Below are 23,705 nucleotides of genomic sequence, written 5' to 3'. Positions count from 1 at the left end.
TGCAACCGTCAGAGGTACAACACCTGTCCCTACACCTCCTCCCTCACCACCATCCAGGGACCTAAACAGCCCTTCCGGGTGGGGCAGAGATTCACGTGCACCTCCTCCAACCTCGTCTACTGCATTAGGAGCTCCCGATGTGACCAAGTGTAGATTAGATGACCAATTTGCAGAGGCCATCCCAAGCTCCCGGTTGCGTGACACTTCAACTCCCCTTCCCATTCCCACAGCAACCTGTTTGTCCTCTGCCTTCTCCACTGCCAGGATGAGGCCCAATGCAAACTAAAAGAACAACACCTCATATTCCTACAAACCAATGGTACGAACGTTGAATTTTCCGCTTTCAGGTAACCCTTACCTCCTGTGTTTCCTTCTCTCTCTCCTTCTGATCCACCTCTAGTACTCCCATTTTGTTCCTTTTTCCAAGCCATCACCACCCCCCCCCCATTACCCATTTTTGTTCCCTTCCCCCACCTGGATTCTTCTGCCCATCGCCCATCCTCAATCCACCGATCAGCTACCTGCACCTGTCTCACCCCTCGCCCTCTCTTTATTCCTCCGGTAAGGCGTTTGTCAAGATCCGCATAGAAGGCTCATTCAAAAGATTAGAGCCCATGGGATCCAAGGAACATTGGAAAATTGGATCCAAAGTCAGCTTGGTAATAGGGGTAATGGTGGAGGGTTGTTTTTGTGATTGGAAGCCTGTGACCAGTGGTGGTACTGAGAACCTTGCTGTTTGTCGTATATGTTAACAACTCAGATGTGAATGTAGTGATTAGTAAATTAGTAAAAGAAATTAGTAAATATGATTAGTATATTTGCAAGTGACATGAAAATTGATGGTGGTATTCACAGTAAGAGGCTATAAAATGATATCAATCAGCTTGTAAATTGGGCAGGGCAATAGCAGATGAAATTTAATCCAAATAAGTGTGAGGCGATGCATTTTGGGGGTCAAATAAGGATAGGATGTACACCATGAATGGTAGGGCCCTAAGGGGTATTGAGGAACAAAGAGACCTTGGTATATAAGGCTAAAGATCCCTTAAGATAGCAGCACAGGTAGACAGGGTGGCAAGAAGGTATACAAGGTGGTTGCCTTCATTAGCCAAGGCATAGAGTATAAGGGCAGGAAGGTCTTGGTACAACTCTGTAAAACATTGGTTAGGCCACAGCTGGAATATTGTGTGCAGTTCTGGTCACTACACAATGGGGAGGATGTGAATGCACTGCAGAGGAGATTCACCAGATGTTGCCTGGGTTGGAATGTTTCAGTTATGAGGAGAGACTGGATAGGCTGGGTTTGTTCTCCTTGGGATCAGAGGAGGCTGAGGGGAGGGGGGAGGAGGCTGATAGTTATGAGGGCCATAGATAAGGCAGATTGTAAGAAATGTTTCCCCACGGCAGAGGTGTCTTAGACCAAATGGCTTAGGTTTAAAGGTGAGGAATAAGAGGTTTAGAGGGAATCAGCAAGAGGGTGGTTGCAATCTGGAATGCACTGCCTGAGAAGGTAATGGGAGCATAGGCATAGAAGGTAACAGACCAATTGCTGGTAAATGGATTAGTATCCATGGGTACGATGGTGGTTGGCATGGACATGATGGGCTGAAGGGCCTGTTTCTGTGCTGTGTGATCTATGAATGTAGGACTCTTGACTGAAGAAATTTCTCCTCGCCTCAACCTTAATGTCCTGGCCCTCATTCCAAGCCTAACCCCTCGCTCTAGTCTCCTCAGCCAGTGGAAACATCCTCCTTGCACCCAACCTGTCAAGCCCCATCATTATTTTCTACATTTCAGTGGGCACTTCTCTCATTTTTCTAAATGCAAGAGAATACAGGGCAAGTCAACTCAATCTGTCTTCATCTGCTAACCTGACATCCCTGGAACCTGTTTGGTGAATCTTCATTTTATTCCTTTCCTGACAAGTGAAGCAGGTAAAGGTCGTTCCAATATTGTTTCTAATATAAATTCTTTCCTCCCTCTGCTTTTACATAGAAAGAATACTTCGCTTTAGTGTCTAGTCGGAAGTCATTGATAATAATTTAACTGAGTTAAAAAAGATTAATGTATTTTGGTCTTGTTCAACAAAATGCAAAAGAAATTAAAAACTGCAGAGAAATATTTAAACCTGATGAGGTTTAGCAGGTATTGTCTCCAGTGAGCAGCCTTTGGCAGCCAGACCAGCAACGTGGGGTTATCCTGACCCAAGTGCAAGTCCCCACCTCAGTCTCCTGACTTAGGGCTACAGACTAGACCACACCTGCCAAATCATCACAGCAAGTTCCTGTGTGCACCCTGTGGGAGGGTCCAGTACCCTCGAGGATCACCAGCATGCAGTCACCCTAGAACAGGGTGGCTTTTCAATGGCAGTATCCCAAAAGCCTCCACGACACCCACCCCCCCCCCCCCACCCTCCTGACCGATGCTCTGAATCTCCACAGATTACCTGAGCAAATGCAGAGAGTTCCCAGATATTTTCATAACTCATTCCAGGAGTTTTGAACTTTTCAAGACTGAGATCTACTGAGTATTAGTAAGCAAAGGTCAAAGAGCCACAGGGTTGTCCAGCATAGAAACAGGCCCTTTGGTCCACTGAGTCAATGCTGACCATCATGCCTATCTATACTAATCCTACTTGCCTGCATTAGTTCCATGTCCCTCTGTGCCCTGTTTATTCAAGTACCAGATGCCTCTTAAATGTTGTCACTATTCCTGGCTCCACCTCTGGCAGCTCATTCCAGATACCAACTACTCTCTATGTGGAAAATGTACCCCTCAGATCCCTTTTAAACCTCCTCCCTATCACCTTAAACCAATGCCCTCTAGTTTTTGATGCCCCTACCATGAAAACCGGACTATCTACCCTATCTATGCCCCTCATAGTTTTATATACATGTCACCTCTCAGCCTCCTTTACTCCAGGGAACATAGACCCAGCCTGTCTAATCTCCGCTTATAACTCAAGCCCTCCAGTCCAGTCAGCATCCTTGTGAATCCTCTCTGCACCTCCTCGAGCTTAATCACATCCTTCCTATAGTGTGGTGACCAGAACGTCGCACAATTATCCAACTGCGGCCCAACCGATGTTTTCTACAGCTGAGGACAAAAGGTATCAAAGGATGTAGTGTGGACAGGGAAATGGAGGTGAGATGATCAACTAATGAAACAGTGGAAAAGGCTGTTGAATGCTCTCCCTCCCTCTCTGCTTCATTGGGTAGCTGTTCTTTCTGTCCTGTAACCCATGCCTGAAACCATGTATGTTCCCTCTTGGACATGTTGCAATAGGATTTCAACACAAGAGTAGAGATGCCTTGCACTAAATAAATAGGAAGCTGGTAAGATGACAGCTGTAGTATTGTGTACAAATCTGACTTCTCAGTCTAAGGAAGGATATACTCCTTACAGTCTAAGGGGGTTGTTTGCCAGATTGATTTCTGAGAGGTCCATTTGCCATATGAGGAGAGATTAACCAGACTGGATTTATACTCCTGAATGAGAGATGATCTGATGGAACACAAAAACTTCTTACTGAGCGTGACAAGGTAGATGTGGAGTTGCTGGGTTGTCTAGAACAAGGGGTCAAAATAAGGGTCAGCCATTAGGTACAGGAATGAGAAGAAATTTCTTCACCCAGAGAGTGGTGAATCTTGAGAATTCTCTACCCAAGAGAGCTGTAGGGGCTCAGTTGCTCAGTATAAACAAGAGCAAGATTGATAGATGTTTATCTATTGAAAGGCCTGGATACAATGGATGTGGAGAGGATGTTTCCAGTAGTGGGAGAGTCTGGGATCCGAGGGCACAGCCTCAGATTAAAAGGATATCCCTTTAGAACAGAGATAAGGAGGAATTTCTTTAGCCAGTGGGTGGTGAATCTGTGGAATTCATTGTGTCAGACGGCCATGGAGGCCAAGTCATTGGGTGTATTTAAAGCGGAGGTTGATAGGTTCATGATTAGTAAGGGCGTCAAAGGTTACTGGGAGAAGGCAGGAGAATGGGCTTGAGAGGGAAAAATAAATCAGCCATGATCGAATGGCAGAGCAGACTCGATGGGCTGAATGGCCTGATACTACTCCTATGTCTTATGGTCTTGCACTACACTAGGATTTCAGTGGAAGGGTAAAGATGCCTTGCTCCAATGATATAAGGCCCTGAATACAGCTGGATAAGCAAATCAAGGTACATAGTACTGTGGTAAAAGATCAGCTATTCTACCTCCCATGTTCTAACTCAGTTTGCAGGTGCCCTGTTGACTGTATTCATGCAAATAGTAAAGACAAGTCGTGCATATTGTCATGTGCACAAGTATGGTGAGGTACAGGCACAATGAAAACCTTGCTTTCTGTAGCAAGTTTCTTTCATAAACATGAAACAAGTCCACATACACAGCAGTATGCACACCCTTTGTTAAATATATAATTTGCTCAAGACGATATAATTTCCTTATTACGTGCACTACCCAAGAATTTACTTTTTCTACGTTCACTAAGTGTAATTTTTCTTTAGCCTTGGGCATAACAACACATCTTCGCCCTGCCACGTGTAAATGTCACACTGCTAGCCTGTAGTTCCCGTGGTGACCCAGTGGCCTAATGGATAAGGCATCAGCCTCCGGAGCTGGGGATTGTGGGTTCGAGTCCCATCTGGGTCGCACCGCCGCACCTTTTTGTACCGCTTGCCCACTTTCACCGCCCGGTTATTTGTCGCGGCTGGCGGCTCCCCTCTATTCGGGAAGCGGATGCGCTGCCGTCTCCCGGCCACCCCCACCAACCCCATGGCTGAGCGACTTCTTAACGAGGGCACCGTCTGTTCGCAGGCGTGTTTGGCGGTGGTTCAAGCCGACCAGCGGCAGAGGGCGATAGTGAGACCTGATCGGCTCCGCCGTCCCACTGGGTCCAAATTGCCTGCTTTGTTTTAACAAAGCCAAATGGCCAGTGACATTAACAGTCAGAATAGATGGAATCAATTAAAAAATAAGTACTTTTTAAGATGCAACATCATAAAACGAAGTAAGAAACTGATTCAAATATCATTGGTCTAACATTAAAACTGCATATATTAGTGGCATCCATTGTGAGGTACTTCTGTCATTCGTCATTGCAGTGAATTGTGCAGAAAAGCAGGGATTTACTGTCTATTCCCGATGCAAAATAAACACGATTAGCGTGTCTATTAAGCAAAATTGAGTTGACTATGACTTTCTGAACTGTTGCATTGAGAAAACGAAAGAAAGTAAACATTTTAACAGTCTGGAGCAGTTCTTTCAGAAGTATTGTAATGAAATTCCATTTTTCTATGCTGTGTGTGCTGAGTGCAGCGTAACTTTTGAAAATATTTTATTAGCAATTAACTTCTCCAGCCTAAATTAAACTGCCCAAATCAGCATTGCATTCGTATTGCTGAAATGCTTTTATTTTCGTCTTTGGTTCTACTGATTTTTTGGACCATTTGACAGAAATTATTAAAACATTACCTCAGAAGATCACTGCTGAAGTGGAAAATAATGACATTTGATCTTGGTCCGGCTTCAGCGGTGTCCCTTATTAGCATAGCACAAGATGAGTATAAAACGGGGGGGCTCGTTTCTCCACCTCAGTCATTGGGTTTCCGCTCCAGCTCTATCATGAACGGACTATTACTAATCCAGGTCTTCTCGCTCGTGGTATTTTTTAAAATTATCAATGCAAAAAATAAAGGTGAGCGGATTTGTTTCTTATCCAACTCCAAGCAAAACGTTTATGTCTTTTCTTAACGCAAAAGGCAAACGGTGCTTTGTATTTGAAAAATTGCTTTCTGCTAGAATCTTAACAATTTGCATTAAATGTTTAGGATTTATTTGCTTTGGGAAAAGACGGCTGCATATTTTCTTAAGTGTGGAATTTGTACGAGTGTTACATGTTAAAAGAAAAAAATTAAAAGTGGTAAACGAGACAAGAGAAACAACTTTGGCGTGGTATGATAGCGAAATCGGATGCAGCAAAATGTGTTCTGGGATTTTGACAAGGACAAGTTTGGATGGATGTTTGACAGTAAAAGCGGTTATGATGGGGATGAATTTGATAATTGAAATGCATTCTAACTAAATGCTGGAAGCTTCTCAAAGGTGTGAACTTGGCTGGCGTGGTGATCAGTGGAGCAGGTATTGGGAATGTCTCGGGGTCCATGAATGGTCGGCATCGTTGATCTCAATTAATACAATTAGACTGTGGTTCAAGGGGGAGAAACAACCGGGGTTTCTTGGCCCTGTTTGTTATCCGCTGATCGGCAGGAGGTCCGTTTGTGAGGATACATCAAACCAACCAGCCTGTCACACAGGAAAACCGGCGCTTTGATCGAAATTTGGGGAGGACAGGACCGTAACCTGCCGACCAGCGCGACTCTGTTTGAAGAATTGAGAATCATTATCTGGGTAATTGTAGTTGTTGACGAGTTAAAAAATAAACTCGTCAACTCGAGAGCAAACCTCAAGAGGGGGAAACCGAATTTAAATTTTAAAGGAAAAATGAAACGAAGCCTTGGAACTTTGGGGCGGTTGTGAACATTCAACAGTTTCACTAATACCTTGGACTAGAGAAAATGTGACAGCGGAGACTTGGAGATGTCCAAAATTCCCAGAGTTAAGGTTGTTTCCGCTGGCCGGACGTTTTTTTAAAGAATACGGAGGACACGAATATGAGATGCAGGTAAAACCAAAACGGGCAACAATTTTTTTTAAATGCAACGATTTACGACCAGAAGAGCAAATGTAAAAGTTACTCCCAAGAGGGAAACAATTAACTACCTGGAAAGCAGAAAGTGGCGGAGTGAGATGGGACAGAGAGCGGGAGCTTTGAGAGAGCCAGGGTGGGCACCGTGTGTGCTTTTATGACGGGCTTGGCTGGGAGCTTGAGGACGGGGGAGATGGAGTTGGGTTCGGTAGGGTTCGGGTGAGTTGGAATGGCGCCAGTGACAGACGATTGGGTGCGACATGGGTTAAATAATCACACCCTCCTCTGCGGGAAGGTTGGTAAATCAACCGTTTAACGAAAAGGGGTATTTTGTAGATCTTCTGAAGATGCCGTAGGTAAGATTTATCTCACGCTGCTGTGTTCCCTGTGTGTAGATCTCCCGCCGCACGTCGGAAGGATGACAAAAAGCACAGCCCCCTCCACGGGGATCTCCAGGACGCCCCACCCCTCGGTGAACCTGACCAAACTGCCGCACGAAAACCGCGGCCAACGCGAGTCCAATCCGCCGACCACCGAAGCCTTCACTGGAAGAGACGGGGCTTATTCTCAGCCAGGCAAGGCGAGAGGTGAACGCTCTCACGGGCGTCTCCGGCTCACCCCTCCGCGTTTCTTTGAAGCGGGGAACGGAGAGGGACCGAGGGGCAGGGTAAAGACGGGAGTACATCCCGAGAGGCGAGCGGGGTGGCCACCGGGCGACTTCCCAGATCTTCTGATTTCGTTCCATCAAGATAAATCCAAGCTGAACAGGTCTCCCACCTACCATACCCTCCTGGCCAAGAGTATGCGGCCAGATTCTTCAGTGTACCCGTCCCACAGCCGTGAAGGTTCCCAACTCAGTGACACGCGTGGTGTAACAAGACGGGGCGAAAGAGTTCCAAGTTCGGGCGTGGACCCCGAGGAGAACCGGCCCAGAAAGTCCACACGCCACAGAGCCAGGGACACAATAAATGGCATCAGCTCCCCGTCGGAAGCTGGCCGCCGCACGTTGAGCTTGTTCTACCATTTTAACGTACTCCGAGAAGGTAATTATCAGCTGGCACAGTTTCATCCTCGCTGTGAACCATTTCCTCGCTGGTATCATCGAGGAGGGGGAAGTCCAGGAGCGGCTGCTCCATCCCTCCTTCCTCCATCTCCACCGATCAGCTGTGGGTGGTGGGGGGGGGGGGGGGATTGCCTTGAGTTTCTCCTCTTCCGAGACCGAGGTCTTCCTGATCTGTTGGAGACAGGAGAGACTACAGATGCCGGAATCTGGAGCAAACCCCAGTCCTGATCGCGCTCAGAGTGCAGGGGGTGTGGAGAAACGTCCTCACACACAGGGTGGTGGGTGTATGGCCAAGCTGCCACAGGAAGGGAACAACGTTTAAAAGACACTTGGACAGGTTCATGGATAGGAAAGGTTTAGAAGGATACGGGGCAAACGCGGACAAATAGGAGTGGCTTAGGCGGGCACCTTGGGTCGGCATGGACGAGTTGGGCCGAAGGGCCTCTCTCCGTGCTGTATTACTCTAACTCCATTCCAGCAGCCCTCACAAGACCTCACAACCGAGGTGCTGGGTTCTAAAGTCAACGACCAGAAGTTGGCACACGCCGTTCCTCTGATGCAGCGGAAGGGAGGAAATGAACAAAAATTTCTTATCCCTTTTCCCTACCTCAGTATTTCACTCAAAGTGTCCAATCTTCATGCTCGAGATCTGACAGAGGGAGACGTGAACCCGCAGAAACCTCCGCCAGCGGGCTCGGTTTCCAACGTCCAGTCCTGGGGACCGGCACCGAGCTCCGGCTGAGATCAGTAACCAATAATGCACCGGCCCGTTCCTCTGGGGAACCGTTCACCGAGCTGTAGCGGAGGAGTGAAGTCCGGGTGCGTGCATGTCTTCCCGGGAGCAGTTGCAGAATTGCCCAAGGACGATGATAGGTGTGCTCCCCACAGAAAGTTTAAATCATCATGGCACAAAGGAGGCCACTCGGCCTTTCCCGTCTGTACCAGCTCTGTGTAGAGTAATCCCGTCAGTTCCTCCATAGCCCCGCACCTGTCTAACACCTTCTGAGAGCTTTGGTTGTTTCGACCACTTTATGGACAAAGTTCCAGTTCCAATCTCCTCTGCATTAAAGTTCTTCCTGACGTCCTCCCTGTGTCATTTATCCATCCCCATAAATCTCTCTCACCTGTTCTTAAATCCCAACGACCAATGGGAGCATCAGCTAAACCCAGTATTACCTTGCATACCTTCACTGAATCCCCTCTCAACCTTCTTTGCCCCAAGGAGGACAACCCCAATTTCTCCAGTCTAACTTTGCAACTGCACTCCCCCATCCCTGGACACACTCTCTCTCTCTCTCTCTCTCTCTCTCTCTCTCTGTCTGTGTGTGTGTCTCTCTCTCTCTCTGTCTGTGTGTGTGTCTCTCTCTCTTTCTCTCTGTCTCTGTGTGTGTCTCTCTCTGTCTCTCTCTCTGTGTCTGTGTGTGTGTCTCTCTCTCCCTCTCTCTGTGTCTGTGTGTGTGTCTCTCTCTCTCTGTCTGTGTGTGTGTCTCTCTCTCTCTCTCTCTCTGTGTCTCTCTCTGTCTCTCTCTATGTCTCTGTGTGTGTCCCTCTCCCCCTCTCTCTCTGTGTCTCCGTGTGTGTGTCTCTCTCTGTCTCTCTCTCTGTGTCTGTGTGTGTGTCTCTCTCTCTCTGTCTCTGTGTGTGTCTCTCTCTCCCTCTCTCTGTGTCTCCGTGTGTGTGTCTCTCTCTGTCTCCGCGTGTGTGTGTCTCTCTCTCTGTCTCTGTCTCTCTTCCTCTGTCTCCGTGTGTGTGTGTCTCTCTCTCTCTTTCTCTCTCTCTCTCTCTCTCTGTCTCTGTCTCTCTCTGTCTCTCTCCCTCTGTCTCCGTGTGTGTGTGTGTCTCTCTCTCTTTCTTTCTTTCTCTCTCTCTCTCTGTCTCTCTCACTGTGATCAGCATTGGACCCACAACCCCAACATCCCCTCCCTATGTGGTTCCACCTGTCACACACCACCCGTTATCCCACTGCCACACACTGGGGATCTTTCCTCTTCCCTCTCAGTCCTGATACAGGGTCTCGACCTGTAGACTCACCTTTTGCTCGACCTGCTGAGTTCTTCCAGCATTCTGGTTTTGTTTTGTGTTCTAGCTCCCGGCATCTTCAGTCGCTCCAGATGTACTGGTGTTTCATAAAGGTTCCCCACTTTTGTACTCGATGTCCCTGTCTATGAATCCCAGTCTCCCAAATGCCTTCCGAATCATTCTTTCTTTGCTTTTGTTTAACTTTTCAAAGATGACAAATCCCTTTCTTCTCACACACCCCTCATCATTTCGGCGGAATTGTCTCTCCATCTTTTTCTGCTAAAGTACATCACTCCACACTTCTCTGTGTTAAATTTTGTCTGCCATTTTGCCATTCTATGCCCTCTTGCAGACCCAAATCCCTTGTAATTTTAGATTAACATCAAAGCAAATAGAGGAACAATGTTTAATTCATCTTCTGGCGACTGGAAGCGTGAAGTGGCTGCTGTGGGAAACGGGAGGAGGGTGAGGATCCTCGGGACAGAACCTCCCTCCAGGCAAACACCACCGCCTCCAGTTTAAAGATCAAATGGGATGAGATGGGAAAACAACTGGTTGTAAGGACATTGTTTAGAGACCAACATTTGCAGGACCTTTGGATATTTTTTAAATTATTTGCAAATTGCGGAGGGAATAACATTTGGGCTCCACAATCCACCTATGTCTGTTCTGACCGCCCCTCCCTCGGTGTCAAAGCAAGGGGGGGGGAGCAACGTAGGGTGGGAGTGGGGCTGGTTTCTGGCGACCATCCACTGATCTGTCTGACTGCAATTATAAACTGTCGGAACCAAGGGCATGTCCCGGACCCCCCGCCTTCCACTTGAACCATTGAGGAATGTGGGCGGCAGGAGGCTGGGAACAGGAGCCAGTGGTAGAGGAAGCGTGGGAAGGGTTGGCTTGGCTTCCCCTTCAGGAGCACCTTGTCCGCTTCCTCGCGTTTCTGACCTCCTACTGTTTTGATTTTTAGCGGCAAGGCAACAGACCTCTGCTCGGTCTCTGGTTGGTGAGGGTCAGAAAGAATCAAATTAAGTACACGCAGACTTTAAATTCATGACTGGTGCCAGTCCTGTAGACGCCCTCGCCTGGCCAGACCAGAATCTGTATTGGGGTTAACTTCAAGCCCATCGCTGTCACTGATGTACCTCTTGTCACACTCCGTCCAGGGATTTCCGCCGGCGAATTTCTACCTTCACCGTCGCAAAGAATGGAGCTTTGTGTTTTAATAACCTGCTTGAATGATTTTGTATTAAAAAAAATCGCACAGACGTTCTGCTGGTGCCAGCTGTGAACTGACTGGTTGTTTTCCGCAGATTACAACAAGCAGTTGTGCTCAGTTGAATGCAGGAAGGAAAAGAACGAGAGAGAGTTCTACTGCAGCAGTGATTTTGGTAAGAGAGGATTGAGGTTTCCATCAGCTTTTGATTTAATAGCCAAGTTTTATGTTTTGTCATGGGGATGATCCGCTGCCCAGTGATCTGGTGCTTATTTCAGAACAAGTGAACTGTAGATCTTGTTTTGGTCCATATTTTCCAGGAAACATTTTGATTTTTGACACACTTGTTGCAAATTGGAGTAAACTCAGTATTAATTCCCACACGTTTTACATGAGTTCCAATAAGTTAGACGGGTAAGGAATTACAAAGATGCAGCAAGTAGACTGAGACATTTTTTAAAAAATGAAAATAAATGTTTTTATGATCTTCACACGTTTGTGACCCTGGTGACCACTGTGAGGTGACTATCAATCGCATTTATTGGACAGGCAAAGGGAGTTTAATGTGGGGAAGTGTGTGGCCATGTATTTCGGCAGGAGAAATCAAAAGGCAGATTGTTATCCAAATGGAGAGAGATTGCAGGTAAGTGAAGTACTAGGGGATCTCGGCGTTCTGCTGCAGGAATCGCAATCAGTTAACAGGCAGGCCCAACAGTTAAGAAGGAAAAAGGCCTTTTGGCCTTCATTGCAAAAGGGCTGGAGTTTAAAAATAGGGCCGTTTTGTTGCAATTATACAAGGTGTTGGTGAGGCCACACCTGGAATACTGAGTACACCTTCGGTCTCATTACTAAAATAAAAGATATAGTAACAGTGGAGGCAGTACAAGGGAGATTAATAAGGCTATTTCTTGGGATGAAAGGGTTGTGGGACGAGAGAGCAAGATAATTTAGAAGTTTTGAAGAATGAGAGGTGACCTTGCTTAAATGGCGTGGATGTTGGGCTGTTCTCACTAATGGAAGCGTCTTGAGAAAGGGGACATGACTACAAGATAAGAGGCCAGTCAGTTAAAACAGGTATGTAGAAATTTCTTCTCGAGGATGGTGAATCTCTGGAATTCAACAGAGTGGTGGAAGCTAGATCATCAGAAGTATTTAAAGTGGAGGAGGATAAATGATAGATCAAGGAATAGAGGGCTGTGGAGAAATGGCACAGGAGAGGAGTTGAGGGCAGCATAGATCACCCATATTGTATTGAATGGTGGGGCAGGCTTGAAGGGCCTGATGACCCACTCCTGCTCCAATTTTGTGCTCTTGTGTGATCAATTCACAATTGAAAAATAATTTGTCCCATTTACACTAAATATGTTTTTAAAAAAGTAGATGCTTTTGCTATTGCAAATAGCCAATGCTGTTGTCAAACCTAGTCCATTGTTATCAGCAGTTGCACCTGAACTTTGGCCTCACAGTGAACCATTGATCATAAAACAGCATGGGATGGAGGCTGCACTGTGCTTTTGTGCTTCCAGATCCTGCAAAGGGATAGGATGATCCAATCACATTGCCATGTTTGAAACGAGGGCTGCTGGCCTATTGTAACTTGTGTTGACTTCATTCCATAACTATATTAAAGTGGGTTTAAATAAATTAAAATGAGTTATGCCACGTAGTTTCATTTAAATGAAAGCCTTGCTAAGTAGGTTTGCTACAGCAAGGATCAGCTGTGTTCATTTATTAATCAGATGTCACATTTGAGTAATGGTTTGGGATTATCATTTGAGTTCTGAGCCAACCATTTATTACTGGAGTTTGTGGGGTATATGTTCAAAGTAGGCCTTCGATTGCTTTCAAACTCATGGCATGTTAGAGAAACCAATTGATCACAGCAGAAATCAGAATCAAAGGAAATTACCAAGGTTGTTTCTATAATGAACAGTCTACCGGTAAAGTAAAATTATGGCCAAGTGGCCATTTGAACACGGCCTCTTATTAGACTGAGCGGATAATATTGGAAGTGTGTTTGGATGCATTTATGTATGAACAGAAGTCAAGTAAAGTGAGCTGGTAGAAATAGATAATCAAGGCTCCTGCAAAAAATGAAGAACTGAGTGGAAAATTAGGATCAGTTTAAAAAAAATCAGACAAGTTGGTGAGACTGAAGGCTATTGACTCACATCTCGCAGAGTTTTGAAAGAGTGGCTTGAGATGGTGGATGCTCTGATTATCATCTTCCAGAATTCTATAGTGTCTGGACTTGTTCCTGCAGATCAGAAGGCAGAGGATTTGGCCCCCAATACTTGAGGCGAGCAGATACAAGGGAATTACTAATCTGATGTCAGTGGTAGGGAAAAGCTGGAACCTATCATGATGTAAATAAATGTGCCATCTATTGGCCTTCATTACAAGAGGATTTTGTTAGAGGAGTAAAGATATCTTACTGAATTAATATAGTGGTGAGACCTCACCAAGAAAGATGCACTTCCGGAGAGGGAGTGTGACAAAAGTTCACCGGATTGAGAAATCTCTTCACTCAGAGGATGGTGAATCCTTGGAATTCTCAAGCCTAGAGTGACATGTAGAAGCTCAGTCATTGAGCTCATTCAAACAGACCGATGGATTTCCGGACATGGAAGGAATTAAGGGATTTGGAGATCATGCAGAAATACGGCATTGAGGTAGATCGGCGGTGACCTTGATGAATGGGAGAGCTGGTGCAGAGCCAGATGGTACATTCCTGCTTATAATTCTTACATGCCTTATCATATGTGAAAGAGAACATACACAGAACAGCACAGGAACAGGTCCTTCAGCCCACAATGTCCGTGCCGACCATGATGCCAAATTAAACTAATCCCATCTGCTTGCACATGGTCTGTATCTCTCCAGTCCCCGCATGTTCATGTGCCTGTCTAAATGCCTCTTAAACACCACTATTGTGGCAATAATCCACCTGAATATGGACTATTCTGATAGGGGGTCAATTTAAATATCAACAATATCCAACAGACATGGTATAAACATGACTCACTATTTTCCATCATGAAAGCTTGCCCCAGCTTGTGCTTTGGTTTCTGGCTGTGGGTCTGTTCCTCATCTGATGGCAACACTGACCTAAAAGCAAATGGGTCCATTAGTTGAGGTGGAGATGAGAATCTAAAAGACCAGTTTCTATAGAAACAAAGGACTGCAGATGCTGGAGAAGAGAACTTGTTCAAAGTGGGCATCCCTGAAGAGGCTTCACAGTGGAGCAGTAATACTAGAGAAACAAAGGACTGCAGATGCTGGACCTGATGATGCTGGAGGAACTCAGCAGTCCTGAAGAAGGGTCCTGACCCAAATGTTGACCGCCTGCTTTTCTCCATGGATGCTGCCTGACTTGCTGAGTTCCTCCAGCATCATAGTGTTTTCAGACCATTTTCTATGTTTTAGAACATGTGTTAGTGGTACATTACAACATTGTTAGATCCAGCCTAACATCTAGAAGTAAAAGGAGAGTACTTTAGGATTTTGGTCACTACTAAAACCATTTCTTCTGCCACACAGGCTCTTTCACTGTTCACCCCTTGGACTCTGCCAGAGAATCAACAGTCACTGTTACTCTAATGGTTCCAGAATGCCAGCTGAACTGTGAATAAAGTCCTTGCTATCCAGGAACTTATTGTTGATATTTGGTTCAGCAACAACTACAACTACAACTAATCAAACCTCCCCATGTGGCCATATGTTTGACTCCCTTGTTCTGCCTGGCCCAAGGTGGTGGTGTGGTCCTCATCACTAAGGAACCCCATCACCTCAGGCCAGGGTGGTCCTCATCACTGAATGACACTCTGGTTCTCTCTTCCTACTCCTCTACCACCTCACTCTGTTCCATCGTCTCCCCTTAAAACCTTACTGCCACCTAAATCTCCACCCACGTTTCCTCCCACCATTCCTTCAACATACTCCTTAAAACCTTCCTCTTTGATCAAATTTTAGTGACGCCTCCTGCTATATTCCTCCTTTGTCTGATTATGCCTCTGTGATGCATTGCAAATTTTATATCACAGAGAAAACAGTAAGCTGATACTGGGGTGGAAAGAGTTAAACGCGAGTTATAAAGAGTAAGTAAATTGCTTGGTGGACAATAGATCACTTCGATGTGCATGCAGTCGCTTGTGCACAGTAAGATTCAGCAACCACAAGTTCACCAGGATTAGTTTACTTCTGGTAACATTGGCTGAGTGAGGATTTGTTGGCTGATTATTTGGAAAGGTCTTCTCCAGTTTATGTTCACCTGAACAGATATGTAGGTCCTCCGTGCACTTCTCAACTGAAGGGTAGAGCCATGATACTCTTGATTATTTGACATTTCCAAATGCATTATTAATTGCCTCATTAAGAATGAAGATTTATATTTATAGAGTGCCTTTCACAATCTCTGGACACGTCCAAAGCTCATTGCAGCCAATGCAATACTTTTTGACATGTAGTCATGATTGTAATAAACATACCTACCAGTTTGCATGTGGTAATCTTCCAAAAACAATATGAAAATGGCCAACTAATGATTTTGCATTTAGATTGTGGGATTAATATTACCCAGAACATTATGGATAACTCTCCTAAACCATCTCCTCCTGATGGATTTGCCTTTAGCAGCATTTGTCTTTGGAATTCTACCCCCCAAACCCCTCCACCTCTTTCGCCAAACCTTTGGTCATCTATCCTAATACCCTGCTCTGTGGCACATTTGTTTTTTGTTTGGTGATGCTTTAGTGATGTAGTTTTGATCTTCTGCAGATAAGATGATCCTAATGAGTTATTTGACATGCCCCCAATCTTCATAATCTGGGTATTTGAGTTCAGCCCAAGATGATGAATGGATGGCCTTGAAGTTATTTGCTGAATATATGGAATCCTTTCCCTGATCCACTTCCTCCAAATCCCATCACCAGGCAGGCATACAGACAGCTTACAGATGTGGTGAGGAAAGTTATTGAGGCCACCATGGGGCAAGGAGGAAAACATGAGACAAACCTGGGTCGGGTCAGATCAGATGACAAAGGTAATGCTTGATTTTTGTAATGCAAAGGGAGGGGTGAAAGACACAAGTGTGTTCTGGAGCTGTTCAAGAAGCATGTTGACAGCAAAGAATGGAATGATAATGCTTCACTTTCTTGGGCCCATGTTCTGGAATGAGCCGTTTGGAGAGCAAGTCTCATTGCTGAGGTAATTGGGCAGCAGCAGCCAATAAAAAGAAGGTAAACTCAAGCAGAGCGACCATTGTGGAGCAGCTCAGTGTGAGAGTGAGACCTTGAGGCTTTCACTCAAGAGGCTTCGGCATGAAGAGGTGAAGTAAGTGAGCAGAGGCTAAGATGAGGCTCTGGTAAGGTTTCTTATTGCACAGTTAAAGCACTGGGAATGGCGCAGGGCAGTAGTTTGCTCCTCTTGCAAGATATTGGAAATCAGGGAGACCTCCAGTCTCCCTGATGACTACACCGGCGAGAAGTGCGTCCAGCTGCAGCTCCTCACAGACCGTGTTAGGGAACTGGAGCCGGATGAACTCCGGATCATTCGGGAAACAGAGGAGACGACAGGCAGGAGTTACCGGGAGGCAGTCACACCTGGGCTGCAGGATGCAGGTCGCTGGGTGACCATCAGGGGAGGGAAAGGGGATAGGCAGTCAGTGCAGGGTACCCTGTGGCCGTTGCCCTCAATAACAGGTATATCGTTTTGGATACTGTTTTGGGAGGGGTGGGGGGGGAACCTACCAGGGAAAGTCACAGCAGCCAGGTCTCCGGCACTGAGTCTGGCTCTGTGGCTCAGAAGGGAAAGGGGGAGAAGAGGAGTGTGGTAGTGATAGGGGATTCATTGGTTAGGGGAACAGACACGAGATTATCTGTGGATGAGAACGAGACTCCCGGATGGTATGTTGCCTCCCAGGTGTCAGGATCAGAGACATCTCGGATCGAGTCCACAGCATTCTTAAGGGAGAGGGAGAGCAGCCAGAAGTCGTGGTACACATTGGTACCAACGACATAGGTAGGAAAAGAGATGAGGTCCTGAAGAGGGAATATAGGGAGTTAGGAAGGAAGCTGAAAAGCAGGACCTCAAGGGCGGTAACCTCTGGATTGCTGCCTGTGCCACGCGCCAGTGAGGGTAAGAATAGGAAGATATGGCAGACGAATGCATGGCTAAAGAATTGCTGCAGAGGGCAGGGTTTCAGATTTGTGGATCACTGGGATCTCTTCTGGGGAAGGTATGACCTGTACAAAAGGGATGGGTTACACCTGAACTGTAGAGGGACCAATGTCCCTGCGGACAGGTTTGCCAGAGCTGTTTGGGAGGGTTTAAACTAGGTTGGCAGGGGGATGGGAACCAGAGTGTTAGAGCAGTTGGTGTAAATGTGCAGATGGACTGTGAGGAAGGATAGGCAGTGGATACGGCATAAATGCAGTCAGTTAGATGAGTTGAAATGTGTTCAATGCAAGAAGTATTAAGAATAAAGGTGATGAACTCAGAGCATGGATCGGTATGTGGAATTACGATGTTGTGGCCATTACAGAGACTTGGCTGTCACAAGGGCAGGATTGGCTGTTTGATATAGGGATAGAGAGGGAGGTAATGGGGGGGCGCGGGAGTGGCATTGCTAATCAGGGATAGTGTCACAGCTGCAGAAAGGGAGGATGTCATGGAGGGATCGTCTACTGATTCAGTGTGGGTGGAAGTCAGAAACAGAAAGGGAGCAATCACTCTATTGGGAGTATTCTTTAGGCCCCCAGTAGCCACCAGGATATTGAGGAGCAGATAAGTGGGCAGATTTTGGAAAGGTGCAAAAATAATGGGGTTGTTGTCATGGGAGACTTCAACTTCCCTAATATTGATTGGCACCTCCTTAGTGCAAAAGGTTTAGATGCAGCAGAATTTGTTAGGTGTGTCCAGGAAGGATTTCTGACACAGTATGTGGCGAGGCCATACTGGATACTAGGCAATGAACCTGGTTAGGTGACAGACCTCTTGGTGGATGAGCATTCCGGAGATAGTGACCACAACTCCCTGACTTTTTGCATAGCTATGGACAGGGATAGGAGCAGATGATACGGGGAAGTTTTTAATTGAGGGAAGGCTAATTACGACGGTATTGGGCAGGATCTTGGAAAGCTCCATCAGATGTTCTCAGAAATGCACAGAAGAAATGTGGAGGCTGTTTATGGGAGGTTTGTCCCACTGAGACAGGAAAGTAAAACCCCAAGGCATTCTACATGTACGTGAGGAAGAGGAGGATGACTAGAGTGAGGGTTGGATTGCTCAGGGATAAAGGGGGAAATGTGCCTTGAGGCAGAAGAGGTAGGGGAGGTCTTAATGAATTATGAGTATAATAATGAGCATGCTGAGGTTAAGAAAGAAGTAGTGTTGGAGCTTCTGAAAAACATTAGGATAGGTAAGTTCCCAGGACCGGACAGGATATACCCCAGGTTACTGTGGGAGGCGAGGGAAGAGATTGCTGGGGTGTTGCCGATGATATTTGCATCCTCCCTGGCCACAGGAGTGGTACCAGAGGACTGGAGGATGGCTAATGTTGTTCCCTTGTTCAAGAAAGGTAATGAGAATAATCCTGGGAATTATAGACCAGTGAGTCTTACGTCAGTGGTGGGCAAGCTATTGGAGAGGATTCTTATTTATGAGCATTTGGAGAAGCATAGTCTTATCAGGGATAGTCAGCATGGCTTTGTGAGGGGCAGGTTGTTCCTCATGAGCCTAATTGAGTTTTTCGAGGAGTTGACAAAACAAATCGAAGGTAGAGTGGTGGATGTGGTGTATATGGACTTTGGTAAGGTGTTTGACAAGGTTCCCCATGATAGGCTCATCCAGAAAGTCACGAGGCATGGGATCCATGGAGACTTGGCTGCGTGGATTTGGAATTGGCTTGCCCACAGAAGGCAGAGGGTGGTAGTAGATGGAGAATATTCTGTCTGGAGGTCGGTGACTAGTCGTGTTCCGCAAGGATCCGTTCCGGGACCCCTACTGTTTGTGATTTTTATTAATGACTTGGATGAGGAAGTGGAGGGATGGGTTAGTAAGTTTGCGGATGACATGAAGGTTGGAGGTGTTGTGGATAGTGTCGAAGGTTGTCATAGGTTACAACGGGATAAAGGCAGGATGCAGAGTTGGGTGGAGAAGTGGCAGATGGAGTTCAATCCGGGAAAGTGTGAAGTGATACACTTTGGAAGAATGAACATGAAGGCGGAGTACAAGGTTAATGGCAGGATTCTGAGCAGTGTGCAGGAACAGGGAGATCTTGGGGTCCAAGTCCATAGATCCCTCAAAGTTGCCACACAAGTTGATTGGGTGGTTAAGAAGCCGTTAGGAGTGCTGACCTTCATTAGTCAGGGAATTGAGTTCAAGAGCCGCGAGGTAATGTTGCAGCTTTATAAAACTCTGGTTAGACCACACTTAGAATATTGTGTTCAGTCCTGGTCTCCTCCATTATAGGAAGGATATGGAAGCTTTAGAGAGGGTGCGGATGAGATTTACCAGGATGCTGCCTGGATTAGAGTACATGTCTTATGAGGAAAGGTTGAGCGAGCTAGGGCCTTTCTCTTTGGAGTGACGCAGGATGACAGGCAACTTGATAGAGGTGTATAAGATTATGAGGGGCATAGATAGAGTGGACAGCCAGCACCTGTTCCCCAGGGTGGCAACAGCCAATACCAGAGGACATCCGTTTAAGGTCAGAGGAGGAATGTTCAGGGGAAATGTCAGGGGTAGGTTCTTTACACAGAGACTGGTGGGTGCCTGGAGCGCACTGCCAGGGGTGGTGGTCGAGGCTGATACAATAGGGATATTTAAAAGGGTCTTGGATAGGCACATGGGTGTAAGAAAAATGGAGGGTTATGGGCTGTGCAGGAGGGAAGGGTTAGATTGATCATGGAGGCGTACATATAGTTCAGCACAACATCGTGGGCTGAAGAGCCGTACTGTGCTGTACTGTTCTATGTTCTAATTTTCCATATTTTTGTCCTATCTCTACTTCTTCTCTGGCTGCACAAAGACGACATTGAACTCTCCTAGTGGGAAAACCGCGGCTTATTTTCTTTTCCAGATAAGAACTTTTACTGGTTGCATTTCAGGTTCTGACATCCCTGCTGCATTTTTAAAGGAAGCACTGCTGTGAATTCCCGTTACTAGACATCAGGCCTGGAAATGGAATGGGGCAATACTTACACTCGCTGAAACTTTAATGTAGTAACAGCTTCTGTCTTTCAACAGCAATCAATGGCATTGTCCATGATATAATAACCCTCGATAAAGGACTGCAAATGGTGACGTTATTGGTGGATAGCCATGGATTCTACCGCATGGGGCGGCTGTATGTCACACCAGATGGATTCTTCTTCAAAGTGCACATTCTTGTGGTTGATACATTCAACTGTAGAAGACTTTGTCCTGACTTAAAGTTTGGTGAGTTAAGTATTAATGATATTTACTGCATAGTTTTTAACAAGGAGCAGCAGACCTGGGACGATGCAATGTATCCCATTATCCAGATCTTTCCCCCAGATTCAAAGCCACATGGACGAGAATCTTCTATGTTGGAAACAGTGTGAAATGAATTTACACTGTGTTTATTAGTTCATCACTAATCAGAGCTAGAACTTTGTTACTAACTGGCAGTGTCACTTAGGCCAGTGGATAAATGGAAGACTGTGCAAAAACAATGGACACCTAAGGGTAGATACTGAGACACCTTGTGAGAAGAAAGCTGAAGGAACTTTACCGTGCGCAGGTCAATAGGGTTGTTAAGAAGGCATATGGTGTATTGGCTTTCATTAGTCAGGGTATTGAGTTCCAGAGCCGCGAGGTGATGTTGCAGCTCTGTAGAACTCCGGTCAGACCACACTTGGAGTATTGTGTTCAGTTCTGGTTGCCTCATTATAGGAAGGATGTGGAAGCTTTAGAGAGGGTGCAGAGGAGATTTACCAGGACATTGCCTGGATTGGAGAGCATGTCTTATGAGGATAGGTTGAGTGAGCTCGGGCTTTTCTCTTTGGAGAGAAGGAGGATGAGAGGTGACTTGATAGAGGTGTACAGGATGATAAGAGGCATAGATTGAGTGGACAGTCAGAGACTTTTCCCAGGGTGACAATGGCTAACATGAGGGGACATAATTTTAAGGTGATTGGAGGAAGGTATAAAGGGGATGTCAGGGGTAAGTTTTTTTACACAGAGGGTGGTGGGTGCGTGGAACGCACTGCCGGCAGAGGTTGTGGGGGCAGATACATTAGGGACATTTAAGAGACTCTTAGATAGACACATGAATGATAGAAAAATAGGGGGCTATGTGGGAGGGAAGGGTTAGATAGATCTTAGAGCAGGATAAAATGTCGGCACAACATTGTGGGCTGAAGGGCCTGTACTGTGCTGTAGTGTTCTATGTTCTATGTTTATTCTGAATAAAGCTGTTTTATACCTGACTTGGAACTAGCTGAAGTCCTGAACTACCTGAAATGGAAAGATTTTCATTCTTCAGTATCAGCTTCAGACCATCAGAGTGTGCTCTTCTTGTGCATTATCCTGAATCAGGTACTTGGCCCTTGTTGTTCAAAACAAACCTGCAGAAGAAAAGAATGAAAGAATAATCCCAGAAAATGTTGTACAGCCATTCAGGCAGCAGCTTTAGAGAGAGAAAAACAGCTAATGTTTCAGGTCAATGACTCTTCGTTGGGATTGGTAAAAATGAGAAAACGATCATGTTTAGAGTCAGTCACGGGTTCTTCTGCTGACCATCTCCACACCCGCTGACACTAATCTCATTTCATTCTCCCCACATTCCCATCAACTTCACCCAGATTCTACCTCTCACCAACACACTAGAGGCAATTTACAGTGGCCAATTAACCTGACAAATCCTTGGGATGTGGGAGGATACCAGAACACCTGGGGAAATCCACATGGTCCCAGCAAGAACATGTAAACTCCACAAAAAAAAGCTAACAGAGAGAACAGAAGAATGCAGACTCAGCCATTGGGGGCAAGATTCTAGTATTTAATTAACATTCTTTCTGTGCAATTCAGGTGGCAGGTACATCATGATGGGTCTGATATATCACAGAAGATACCCACTACCCATGTGGGTACAAGAACGTGTTTCTGGGAGGCTCAAGCCTGGTGATGGGCTGGTGAAGAGCAGCAGCTATGTGAGAAGATTTAACAAAAAGAGAGACCAGAAAGTCCAGCTGTTGCGTGACGGGAACTGTGGAACCACTTTCTGAGGCTCTCAGCAGAAGTGAAATTGGCGGGTGTGTTTATAACATCTGTAATAATATTTCAGTTTTGTTTAGAGCTCTTATTTGTAATGTTAAAGTATGTAGCTCGATTTTTAAAAAAAAAATGTATTATATATTTATAGTTTTGGATTCTCTGTCCATGCTCATTTTTTCCATAGTTGGTCTCAGCAGCCGGGGTACAGATGAGGGGATATCAGCCCCAGTCACCGAGTTTGCGTGGATGTAAGGTAAATGGCATCTTCTGGGGTGACACCTGCACTCAGTGGTTCAGTAACACACACCATGTGGGCTCATGAAGAGAAGTGAAGGTTGCTGACACCACTGGTCACTCCCCGGAGCTCGGTGCCTCCCGGGGAGAAAATAACATTGAACAACCTTTCAGTGCCCCGAGTACTTTGAGTCCGAAACGTCGACTGTCCATTTCCATCCACAGATGCTGCCTGACCTGCTGAGTTCCTCCAGCTTTTTATGTGTTGCTCCAGATCACAGCATCTGCAGTCTCTTGTGTCTCCCACCTTTAAATATCATTGTGTGTGGTTTTTGTTTGCAGATTTGGCACTAATTGTGAGAGCGCACGGAATGGTTAGCTGCCAGTCCGGGTAGAACCACTGTAGATGAATTACTGGGAGGGAAGGGTTAGCTCGATCTTAGAGCAGGATGAAATGTCGGCACAACATTGTGGGCCGAAGGGCCTGTAATGTTCTATGTTCTGAATGGTTTGAAATTTGCAGATCTGACACCGCGCAACGTTTCAGTTCCTTTGCTGCTCTTTGCAAAACAGCATTTGAAAGGAGAGAGAGAGAGAGAAAACTTCCCCAGTGAAAGGAAGAAGACGTGAAGCGGCGACTGTGTGAACGCAAGAACCATTCCCCTCCCTCTGGGAGACGCTGTTTTTAGGAGATCAAAGCCGCCGAGATGGGTGCAGAACCATCGGCTTTTACACTTATTTATCTAAAAGCTGAGGTTTCAGGGTCGTGATAGGAACCACTTCCCGAGCCTCCCTCGGGGGCTTTCCCCGTTGAGAAGGGCCACTGTCGGAGGGAGAGCCATCACTCAGGCAGCAGAGAGCTTTCCCAACGCTTTCAAGTCATCGTGAAAACAAGACGAGGTAATTTGTCTGAAATCAAATCGCTTTCTGCTCGAGTTTTATTTTCATCTTAACGCACTTGAAGAAAGAAGGGGGATGTTTACAATGTTTCCCGCTCCTATTGAACTCCCGCTGTTAGTTCCCGTCACAATGTTTCCGCTGGTCGGCACAGCTGCAGCCGGCCGCCGACTGCCGACTGCTCCCCTTCCCTGGTGAGTGGGAGCAGTCCACGCCCCCAAAGTTCCTGTCTCACCAGCAGTTGTCCCACATTAAAACCCGCGGGCTGGAAGACACAAAAGGCATGAATAGCTGGAGGACCCCCGCTCCTGAGCTCTACCCTGTTCACATAACCACA

At 46.2% G+C, this 23,705-nt stretch overlaps 1 protein-coding gene and 1 non-coding gene across 2 annotated transcripts; both read left to right on the top strand.

Annotated features, from left to right (window-relative positions):
* The first annotated feature begins 4,575 nt into the window (after positions 1–4,575).
* Positions 4,576–4,648, top strand: trnar-ccg (transfer RNA arginine (anticodon CCG)). Its single transcript has one exon. It is a non-coding gene; the product is annotated as a tRNA-Arg (tRNA).
* A 968-nt stretch (positions 4,649–5,616) lies between these two features.
* LOC127580104 (UPF0450 protein C17orf58 homolog) lies at positions 5,617–22,248 on the top strand. The gene is made up of 5 exons (XM_052033317.1): positions 5,617–5,693; positions 7,100–7,747; positions 11,097–11,174; positions 20,246–20,437; positions 22,052–22,248. Exons 1-5 carry the CDS (start codon positions 5,621–5,623, stop codon positions 22,246–22,248), a joined length of 1,188 nt encoding a protein of 395 aa, XP_051889277.1. The 5' UTR covers positions 5,617–5,620.
* The last annotated feature ends 1,457 nt before the right edge of the window (positions 22,249–23,705 follow it).

This window comes from Pristis pectinata, chromosome 18 (genome assembly GCF_009764475.1).
Source record: "Pristis pectinata isolate sPriPec2 chromosome 18, sPriPec2.1.pri, whole genome shotgun sequence".
NCBI classification, from domain to species: Eukaryota; Metazoa; Chordata; class Chondrichthyes; order Rhinopristiformes; family Pristidae; genus Pristis; species Pristis pectinata.
The sequence above is the reverse complement of the archived record's forward strand: the minus strand, read 5'-3'. Positions and strand labels throughout refer to the sequence as shown.